Source organism: Octopus bimaculoides, chromosome 13, assembly GCF_046866305.1.
Source record: "Octopus bimaculoides isolate indiv1 chromosome 13, ASM4686630v1, whole genome shotgun sequence".
Lineage (NCBI taxonomy): Eukaryota > Metazoa > Mollusca > Cephalopoda > Octopoda > Octopodidae > Octopus > Octopus bimaculoides.
The window spans coordinates 44,450,651-44,463,150 of NC_142940.1; the positions used below are offsets into that span (position 1 = coordinate 44,450,651).

General features: G+C 32.0%; 1 protein-coding gene across 1 annotated transcript in view; it reads left to right on the forward strand.

Moving 5' to 3' along the window:
• Nucleotides 1–12,500, forward strand: part of LOC106877995 (glycine receptor subunit alpha-3) — a 184,053-nt gene that overhangs the window by 125,899 nt on the left and 45,654 nt on the right. The window contains exon 2 of the mRNA XM_089361677.1: nucleotides 5,659–6,304. Coding sequence (XP_089217803.1) covers nucleotides 6,201–6,304 — 104 coding nt within the window. The 5' untranslated portion in view covers nucleotides 5,659–6,200. The remainder of the gene's footprint in view (nucleotides 1–5,658; nucleotides 6,305–12,500) is intronic.

Here is a 12,500-nt window from a genome sequence, read left to right on the forward strand (position 1 = left end):
CAAAGTAAGCTGAATGTTGATAGAAGTTGAAAATCATTTTAATTTGACGTCATCTCAGAATATAATTAGCGATTTATCACAGCTTGTTCAGCTGCGCTGCAGCAGTTTCAATAAAATTATCAACGAAGAAAACCTGTTTGTGCGTTAAAATGATATCAGTTAAATAGCATATACAGTGTTTGATATTTATAATCAAAAGATCAACTTTTAATAAATTTCATGATGTCAACATGTCGAAATTGAAGATTAAAAACTTAGAATAGACTGCTCTTATTGTATGGAAGATTACTCCAGATTTGACAGACTATGTATATTAGTTTATATATTTTCGTTGCAGAAGAATTGCACTTTTATCGAAAGAATATATAGATAGTTAATTCGATCATTCAATAGAATGTATTCTAAATCACCAGAGGAGGCCTTTGACAGCCACTGGCCAAACTTTGGTGTCATGGAGTGTTATCGGTGAGTGACCGTGGTCTTTTCAGACTTTTCGAGGCAATTAAGATTAATATGAAAGGATATATGAAACTGCATAGAAAAATATCAGATATACCAAGTGTATTCCAGAAGTTTTCAAACATTTTCATGAGAGTCATTTATTAATTTCAAAGAAGTATGAAATTCTAATCTCGTTCAATGCACTTGTGGTAGCGCTCCAGTCACTTCGTGAAGACCCCCATCAAAATTCTCCTATGTGAAGGTGTACAAGACTCTTGTCACAGCCTCCTTCAAGTTCTCCTTCACATTGGGGAACAAACAATTGTCGCAGAGGGCAAGTCTGGACTGTAGGGAGGATGAAAGACAGTTTTGGTACCCGTCTCTGTCAAGTAGATGGTTACAAGAATGAAATTGTGGACTGGTGCATTGTCCTAGTGCAGATGTTCTGGCTACCTTCACAAAGAGGTGGAGGTGCAATGGCCCAGTGGTTAGGGCAGCGGACTCGCGGTTGAAGGATCGCGGTTTCGGTTCCCAGACTGGGCGTGTGTTTATTGAGCAAAAACACCTAAAAACTCCTCGAGGCTCCGGCAGGGGGTGGTGGTGGCGACCCCTGTTGTACTTTTTCGCCCGAACTTTCTCTCACTCTTTCTTCCTGTTTCTTGAGTAACGCTGCGATAGACTGGCGTCCCGTCCAGCTATGGGGGGGGGGGGAACACATACGCCATATAAACCGGGTAACCAGGCCCATGAGCCTGGCTAGGCTTGAAAAGAGTGAGAAAACAAATCTCGTTTCAGAGGATCATCAGATTTCTGATTATTCCCCTAAACGATATGAACGCGCTAACTAATTATCCAAATTTCTGATTGCCTCCTTTTTCTTATATAAAATATGCACTCTACTTCACTCATTCACCCACTCACTCACTCACTCACTCACTCACTCACTCACTCACTCACTCACTCACTCACTCACTCACTTACTCAATCAATCAATCAATCAATCAATCAATCAATCAATCAATCAATCAATCAATATATATATATATATATATATATATATGCTTGTATATATACATGAACGCGAAGAATCTCTTATATTCCTCTCTCATGACTTTCATCTCTTATGTTTATCTCTTATGTTCCTGCCTCAGGGCTTTAACTACACACGCTAACACGACTTGATTCGTCTTTATTAGTCGAAACACACCTGTTGCTACTTTCTTGTAACTTGCATTTGTAATTGTGTAACATTTTCTCTGTTTTCTGTCTTTGTTGTACACATTCGCTCCTAAAAAATTTTATTCTCCTAGCTTAGATTTTTAGGGCCAGCCAAGGTTTCGAACCGTCTCAAGTGTAACTGGCCGAAACTGTAAGGATGATTTAGAAACTTGACTGATGAGTGAACACTGCGAATGACCCGTTTTTGTTTCTTCCTGTCCGTCTTTGTATCTGTCCGGATGCTTTATTATCTGTTGCATTCTTGTTCCATTTTTGGGATATATATATATATATATATATATATATATATATATATATATACACACATACATATATCTGTACAGAGTAAGGAGTTTTGCTTTCAGTTTGGTATTCGAAATAGGTTATTCAACAGTTAATATATAAATCTAATAATATTCCAATTAGATGAAAATTTAGAAGAAACTGCACCAGTATTATAGGAGGGTTGCAACTGTAACGGTAACTACTTGGTGCAGTTGAAACATATGTAGGTCTATGTAAAGCTGTATATATAAAAAGAATTAAATAATGCTATGCAGCTTCGTAATAATACTTATCATTATTGTTGATATATATATATATATATATATATATATATATTTTTGTTCTATGTGTGCCATAAATATCGCCATCCACTTTAGAGAAAATTTGTAGTTTGGAATCAGTAGTTTTTTGACTGCTATTTCTAAATTTTCAGTATGTTGGAGAAGCAACTCAATTGCTAATCCCTGTATATTTATAATGATAAATAGTCTTACCGATAAAGGTTTTTTTCATACTGAACTACTTGGCAGAATTGTAAATTATTAATTCTATTATTAATTGACGATTCTCTGCCCTTATTCTTGTATATATATATATATATATATATATATATATATATATATATATATATATATATATATACACGTACACACACACTAACATATACATACATTCATACATGCGCGCGTGCACATACGCATGTATGTATATACTATTTTATTAAAGCCCAAAAAGCTTTACAAACTGTTACTCAGAGTCTCCTGTTACCGTCTATCATTCAGTTGTATTAATATAATCTGTATTTCTCTATCTTTGATATTCGCATACTATTTGTTCGACCTTGTTTGCACATATATACTTACCTGTACGCACACACAGACACGTGCGCACACACACACAGACACACACACATGCACGAACACATGTGTGTAAGTATATATCAATATCATGAAACACAGAGGACGATGAATTTTACGGATAAGGGAAGAGTATGATAGAATATACTTTATGTAGGTTCCTAACTGTTTCTGTAATGCTTAAATAGATACACTGGAGAAGTGAAACCACATGCCGTTTTACGACTTATACAATTTCCTTGCCTTTACAATGCATGCTGCATGCTACTTACTTAATCATTCAGTATCTCTAGCTGTCAGCCCAGGCACTATTTATGGAATTCAAACTTCCCGATTTACTGATGTCCCAATCACAGAACATCGCAAGTACTTCATAATTATTCTTAGTAAGATATTTTAACAAAACTACTAAAAACATGTTTATACATGACATAAATTATTTAGGACAGCCAGTTCGGTATAGACAGCGAAAGAATTAGCAGGAAAATCAATATAAGGAAATATGTTTGGACATCGAAGCAGGTCATTTGTTACAAATTGTTCTGTTCCATACAAGTAATGCAGAATCAAATATATAACTGCATGGAATAAACGAATATATGAAAGCACAAGCAAATTATATTCACATACATACATATTGTATTTGTATATATGAACACAGACAGACACACACACACACACACACACACACACACACACACACACACACACACACACACACACACACACACACACACATAAATGAATTTCGTTGAAGCGATTTCCCCCACGTGGTGAGTAGTAGTGAAAAAATATATAACAAAAGAAAAAATCCACACAATTTATATAAAGGATAGAATATTATGATAGTCTACCGGTTTCACGTTTCGCTAATCATGACATTCAAATTGGTGAAAATATTGCAATTTTGTATTATCTTACGTCTATGTTGCTTGTATGAGAATTTGTTTGTAAATGAACCAGCATGTAGAAAATTGTAAGTGGTGGTAATTGGTGACTGTTATTATTCGAGATAGGGGAGGAAGTACAATTTTTTGTAGTGTACACTTTGTTCGGAGTTATAAATTCATGAGTTAAAGTAGCGAAATGAAATATGTACTAAGTTAGTTATGTGTCCATGAATTAAAACGTTTACAAAATCCAAAGTTGGTTATGCGTTCACATTCAGGCGCGGTTGGTATTTTTCAATAAACATATTTACTTCATTTAATAGTTCTTGTAGGGAGATTGTTTCCTTGCACTGGTAGATGGGGAAAACTCTGAAGTTTGGTTGGAGATTACTCGCACATCACTATGTGTTCGCTAAATGGTATCTGTCTATACTACGGGAAATGAATCTATGTTATATATCATATATTACATATATATATTCTCGTAAAAGATTAGTGAAGATATATCAAAAGTATTGAATAATCTTTTAGTTTAATGTTAAATAGTTTTTATATATAACTTGACATAAAATCTCACGTTAATATATACTTGTATGAAGATGACGGAAGATGCTTAGCGGAGTTGGTGGTGGTGGTAATGGTGCAGGTTTTGGTGGTGACGATATTTTGTGATTCATAGAAATTCTGCAGAGGTCGACTTTGCCTTTCATCCTTTCGAAGTCGATAAATAAGTACCAGTTGAGCACTGATCTTGTGCCAAAATTTGAAACCTATATATATATATATATATATATATATATGTGTGTGTGTGTGTGTGTGTGTGTATATACACACATATTCGTGATGCGTTTGATCCTCCGGCCAATAACGGACGAGGATTTGGCGACCTTCTGTTTCTATTTTCTGTTTGTGCATTTATTACGTTTTTGAACTTATTATTTAATGGAACACCACGTAATCTTTATTTTGTTTACAGAATATATACATACATTCATATATATATATATATATATATATATATATATATATATATATATATATATATATATATATATATATATATGTATATATATATATATATAAATATACACACAGAGATACAGGCACACACATACTCTCATATATATATATATATATATATATATATATATATATATATATATATATATATATATATATATATATATATATATATATATGCGTATATGAGTGTCTGTGTTTCTGTGCGAATCAGCATAATAAACAGCAGCATTAAAAAATTGTTCATGTGTCAATTTATGTGCTGTAAATTCGAAAAATACAGATCGACCAAATGAATATTGAATAAATATAGGTACTTGAATCCAGATAATCGACTAAATCCCTTTAATACCTTGCTGCAGAGCTTGCAGCAACAGACTTAATGGAACTTAGTAAAGGGACGTATGAATAGAAATACTGTTACTTCGTTATTGCCATCTCGCAAACTTTTACAGTGTGTGAGTGTGTGCGTGTGTGTGTATATATATGCATATACATATGTATATATACATATGTATGTACATATATATATATGTATATATATATGTATTTACGTATATATATACACATATACATATATATGTATGTACATATATATATATGTATATGTATATATATATATATGTATTTACGTATACATGTGTATATATATACATATACATATATATACATATATATACACACGCATATATATATATATATATGTATATATATATGTATTTACGTATATATGTATATATATATATATATATATATATATATATATATATATATATATATATATATATATATATATCCATAGATAGATGTGTATATATGCACGTATATATATATATATATATATATATATATATATCAATCTCTCTGTCTCTCTGTCTCTTTATATATTTTATGTATATTATTTTTTTATGTATATATCCATATATTTATGATTTAATTATTTTCAGGTATAAATATCAAAATGTCGGAATCTATGCAAGAAATATAAATAGCAGCAACTGAAGCAGCAGCAGCAGCAGCAGCAGCAGTCTCGAAAGAAGTGGAAACGGTGGAGGAGAAAGTTATGGTGCCTATCGAATAAGTATTGGTGATAATGTTACTAGTGATGGTTGTAGTAATAAATGTACTGAGGTGTGAAGAATATATTGCAGCGATAGAAGGAAAGGTGAAGAGAAATAAAACCACAATCACAACAAAAGATTTGCATAGCACCGATGTTGTTCAGCCTTAATTGCTCCTGAGCGAAACCATATTTCCTTGTTCACCAGTCGATTGACCAATAGGATCTGTCAGCTGTTGATTTCATCAAATACACGATTTGTTAATTTGCAAACAGCAACAAACACGCAGATTTTGTTTACTTCAACGATTTCGTGAACCGCAGGAGTCAGTTAAAGAATAATCTCAACAAGGGGAGATTACTGTCAGCAGCACCATAAGCAAAATAGAAAAAACAATCAAATAAAAATAAAACAAAACAAAGTGAAATATGTTTGCACTTCATATAATGTGGTGTTTGCTTAATACTGTTCTAACAGCACATCCAGCAAGAGGACAGGTCAACCTTACTATGAAAAGCAATCACGTTTCGAGGTAAGTTATGTTTTGTATCACTATGTGTGTGTGTGTGTGTGTGTGTGTGTGTGTGTGTGTGTGTATGTATGTGTGTGTGTGTGTGTGTGTATGTGTGTTGTGTGTGTGTGTGCATTATAAGCACATTTGCTCGTGTCTGTACGTACGCTCATGATTATGTATACGATACGTACACACACACAGAATCATACATATGTACATATACATACACATATATATATATACATATGTGTATATAGAATGAATATCATATACATATGTATACACATATATGAATACATACATACATACATACATACATACATACACACAATATAATTTATAAATATATTTCTTCCTAATTGAGTGTTCCTGTCTTACTGATACTGTTGATATGTAAAGAGGTGATTCTTTGTACAAAACTGGCAGAGAGACAAAGTTAGCCAGAAAAATTTGAAAGGCATGGTATTTGGTCTTAATGTTCTATTAATTTTTGAGTTCTTTATGTTTTTTTTTTAATTTTCGTTGTCTTCAAGAAGATCAGTTCCAGCAGCAATAGAGTAAATCTAGTTTGAGCAACTCCGCGCTTTAGTTTGCCACATTGCTGTTTCATTTCGCGCCACTTTGAGGGTTGGCTTTAGCTGGTCTTTGTGACTATGGAAACGGCATCGTTGACGTTTCCTAATAGAGTTTCCTAGTGGTGTCTTAATGGTTAATTCAGTAGAGGAGATTGAACTAGTTGATCTCTCTTGCTTCGTTATAACCCTATTTCTTGACCATTCTAGTCAGGGTTTCATGATGGTAGATTCTTTGTGGCGACTGCTGGTTTATTAGGATAGCATTGTTGGTATATGTAGTTGACTTCTTAAAAGGTTAAGTTAGCACGAAGTTTTTATTGATGTTAATATGTGTGTTTTATGGACAATAATACGTAAAAAGAACTGAAAATAAAAACACTCAATACATTAAATGGAGCATAAAAATTATTTCTAAAAGGAAAAATACTTCTTAACGTTTTCAACTGACTCTATTGGTTGAGAGCATGTTGTAGAGAGCAACCACAAACAGTAGTTGTCCTATTACTGTTCCCTGGGGGACTCCACTGAGGATTGGCGTCACTTCAGAGAGAGCACCATTTGCTGTAACATCCTGACTTCTTAGGTGATACAAGAAAGGGACAACAAAACATCCAAATAGACGATAAAAAGAAAACAAGGACGGGTCATTCGGAGTTCTTTTCTCAGTCGAGTTCCAGATTATCTTTGCAATTTCGGTTAGTTATACTCGAAATTGCTCCAATCTGGCCATCCCCAAGGAAAAACTAAGCTAAGAGCATTAGATTCCTTGGAAGAAAGCAACGAATGTATACGAAAACCAGGATGGATATATGTATATGTATATATATATATATATGTATATAAATCATCGTGCGTTTGAATTTATGTCATTATGTCGGTTGTTACATTAATCTACAAAAAATAAAGAATGCAACAGATTTCCTTCAGGCGACAAACACAGAGGAAATTGGCCAATGCGAAAAAAAAATACAAAAAAAAAATACAAACAAATAAACGAAAGACCAAAAGGTAAAAATGAATAATTTCCATACCATTTGAATTTAAACTTCAATGGTCTGCCCCAAGCTTCGAAGATGAAGAAATATGAATTCAGCAATTATACGTTAATTCTCCTTACCGCTTTATCTCCACTCTATTTCCCCTCTCTTTCCCTTTTCTCTCCCTGCCTCTCTCCCCGCCTCTCTCCCCACCTCTCTCCCCAAAAATGTATGACTCCCACCAGCTTATTTTTCTAAATCTCTCTTACTCTGTCGATTTCAACAAATAATTTATATATCAAGCTGGAAAACTCTGCTATTTTAAGAAAATATGCTTGGCAATATTTCGTCGTATAAATATTGAATTAAAGTTAAAGTAACAACAAAGCCTATAAATATTACTTCTTCCCCCATAGGTATATGTATATATATGTATATATATATATATATATATATATATATATATATATATATATATATATATATATATATATATATATATATATATATATATATATATATATTATGCATGCATGTATATGTATGTCTATGAGTGTGTGTATCCATTTATATATTTTTATGGTTTGTATTTAAAAGTTGTATACCTCCCAGTAACGAGTAGTTACTGGGATGCGGCTGACTGTTATTTGAAAATATAAGTGAAAGATGTTTAAGAATCATTCCCACTATACAAAAATAAGTAGTTAAGTAATATACACTCCATTTATCATGGAAGTAAGGTAGGGATGTCCAATGGGACAGCATAGTTATATTTGAATTAGGATATGACTTAACAGTTATAAGTAATATATAAGTTATATTATATATAAAAGTAATATATAAGTAATATAACTTATATATTACTTATAACTATCAAGTCATATCCTAATTCAAATATAACTATGCTGTCCCATTGGACATCCCTGTCTTACTTCCTTGACAAATGCTTTATTTGGAGTGTATAGTACTTAAATACTTATTTTTATATAGAAGAAATGTTTCTTAAACATCTTTCGCTTATATTTTCAAATAACCGTTAGCTGCATCAGTTTTAGTTTTTTCACAACTAGACTCAACAACCCTTTTTTTTAGTATGCTCTTAATCTTTCATAAGGATTAAATATGTATATCCGAATATGTTATTTGCTACTTCCTCCAACAATATTTGTTACTTCCTGTAACAATAATAATAATTTTTTGGTGCATTGTTTTTTGCACTAAGGAGTGCAATATGTAATTAATTTAATTTAATTTAATTAATTTCTAATCATTTTACCATGTTATTTACATGTTAATATTGCTGTTCGAAACGATCGTATGCATGTATTAAAATTATTTTTTTAAATTTAACATATTCTCTTCGTCTTTAAAAGTTCATTGAGTTTCTATGGGATATCTTTCCATAATTCCTCATCACGTACCATATACATGTAATAATTTCATATTCGCAAAACTCTTACGCCAGTAAGCTACCAACGAAATATGAAAAATCTTTGTTAGAAATCGCCCTTTTGGAATCTTCCAAAGTAAAGGATGAAATTGAACTCAACCTTTTCACTCACTCACTCACACACACACACACACACACACACACACACACACACACACACACACACACACACACACACACACACACACACACACACACACACACACACAATAAGTGTATGTATATATGCATGTATGTATACTCGTGTCTCATAATAGCGGGGTACTCACATACACACATGAAGTCAATTACTGTTTAATTGTTTAACCTTTTTCATTGAAATTCTTATGTAATTAACCGAATTGGCATAGCTGATGATCAAATACGTCAATGAAATAAATTGCCTTTAATAAGGTATTGTATATATGTTATACCAAGCGTGGATTATATAATAAAGCAAGAATAATACATTTTTATAAATTACATTACATTTTGTGTTTTAGTTTCGTCGCTTTTTCTTTGTTTCAGAGAAGAAATGGTGGTTTGAAATAGGAGGAATTATTAATATTTACTTGCTTGATATATTTGAAAATTATCATTGAATGATTTGGTCGCCTTCAAATAATAAACTTAATTGATCAAAAACAATTTCACTTAACAAAAACAAGACTAATAAATTAATTATGTTCTACATTTTCTGCAGTTAAATTGATGTCTCCATTAAGTTTAAGTAACCATGTTTTACTTCATTTCTTTTTACAAAACTCAACAAGTGAAAAATTGAAGTCAGAAATGTCTAGTTGTGCAAATATCAAGCTTTAAATGTCACTATGGTATTCAGATCATAAATTATGCAATCTTTAGCTGTCTAAACGCTCCAACTGCTGCTGTTGAATTTCACTAATCTTCAATGGTTATAAATGCTATCTAAAAGTTTACAGTTCGCTTCTATAAGTATTCTCACTTTTAGCTGAGATAGCCTACCGTATATTATTGTTTAGTCCTCAGGCAATCCCTCATTAAGTAGATTTATAATCAAAGACATTATAACCGTTCTATCCTATTTTTAATCATATCTATAGCTGAACTGTTCAATATGTTCTTTCTTCTATGTTTGAAAGATGATAAGTAGCTTGTTAGGGAATCTTCTGCTATTTCGTTGACTTGTGTAATCTAACATCTGCTGTTAAAGCAGAAAACTTTGCAGTTTCACTATCATCTTTATCATTATTATCTGTTGATTATGCATTATCATTCATGAACTATTTCTTCATCTATTAGGATGTTATAAAACTATAGATCACATACTTGAGTCGTATAATAATCAAACTATGATCCTTCTTGTCTAAGCTATTTTTTTTTATTATTCATATTTATTCGCATGTCAGTTATTTTTAGTTATCGACATGTTAGTCATTTTTACTTATACCTTCAAATAATAAACTTAAAGTGGAGCAACGTGAAACGAAGTGTTTTGCTCAAGAATACAACGCGCCGCTTGGTCTGGGAATCGAAATCATGATCTTGTGATCGTGAGTTCAATATCCTAACCACTAAGCAACGTACATTTACTCTACATGCAGTTCAGGAAAAACTCAATTGAGTCATTCCTCGGTTGATGTAGCCGATAATAAAAATAACAAAATTACGTCTATTCGTAGTTTGATTCCGTTATTATACTTTTTACCAATTTCATCGTTACTTATTGAAAAAAATCCACTACATATTAAAAAATAAGTCACAAATACATCAGAGCCTGAGTTTTGATCATCTTTAATTTAGTGAAAGGGTTAAAATTAACTTTTAAATATTTAACTTTTTTTTTTACCCCATTTATTTGCAAACATGAAACCTGATCGACTATGATAATATAACTCATTATGAAAACGGATAGTTCCTCAAGAGTCTCTTTTTTTCTTATGAAATCATATAACTATTCAGTTTTACGACACCTTTTACCAATATTCTACCCAAAGTCGGAAATGATCTTATGCATTTAACCGAAACTGATGCTATTTGTATGCAACGAAAGAACCTCTAAGTAGTCGTTTACATAGATTTAATGCCAAACGGTTCATTAGTTTGAAATTTCATGCACTTAAATGAATTATACAAATTAACTCGTACTTAAAACGAATCGATTATGTATAAATGTGTTTACGTGAGAGCTACTTTGTTAAAGCCAAAGCAGTGATTACACCAAAGTTTTAACAAAAGACACCTGTGTTCTATTCCCGATAGACCGCTTTGCACATATGCACAGAAGCACTTGGTTCAAACATACATATTTAGTATTTAGCTCATTAAAAATAAACTTGTGTAGAAATTTCAACTAAGATTTCACAACTTTTTCTCTAAAGTAAAATGAACTGAACCGAATAAACTGTGGGGATTACAATTTGTTATACAGGGAATATATACGTGTATGCGCGCGCACACACACACATACACATGCATACACACACACGCGCACAAATCGATCAATAGGAGACTAACGGCAGATTGCCATACTGCACGAATATAAGCGCATCAAAATTTGCATTATAAATATTCATTACAGCTAAATAGATTAGAGAATAATAATCAAACTTCCATTTTGTAAATATCAAAATGTCCTCGGCGGATTGATCCTGTGGTTTAGGGCCAACGAATAATCATGATGCAAACCGACTTCCACATAACATTATTTAAATTCTATACGAGTCATTTTACTACTAGCAATTTACGAAAATTGAGATGAATATTCAGATCAGTATATTAAATTATTGAGCAGGAAAGGACAGCCAAATATTCTATCGACGAATATCAATAAATATAGACATTTGATAAGCGGATGGGTTGATTATATTGGTTTATACACCAACGTTTCACTATACAACTAACACCTTGTTCAATGAAGCATAGGACTAAACCTATCTAGAGATACTTTGACCAAATTACATTATAATAAGCTGACAACTATCAGCATTATTTTGAATTAGTTAATGGAATGATAACATGAACGACTGGATAGGAAGGACCCTGACAGAATATATAGTTGGCAGCACGAGACCCCAGTGTGTGGCGAAAATTAGTGGTTGTCTCTGATGTTCACCGACTTTTAACCATAAAGATGGGAGTATTAATTTATTGAATCAGTGAATAATATTTGCTCTATATACATGCATATATATATATATATATATATATATATATATATATATATATATATATATATATATATATATATATAT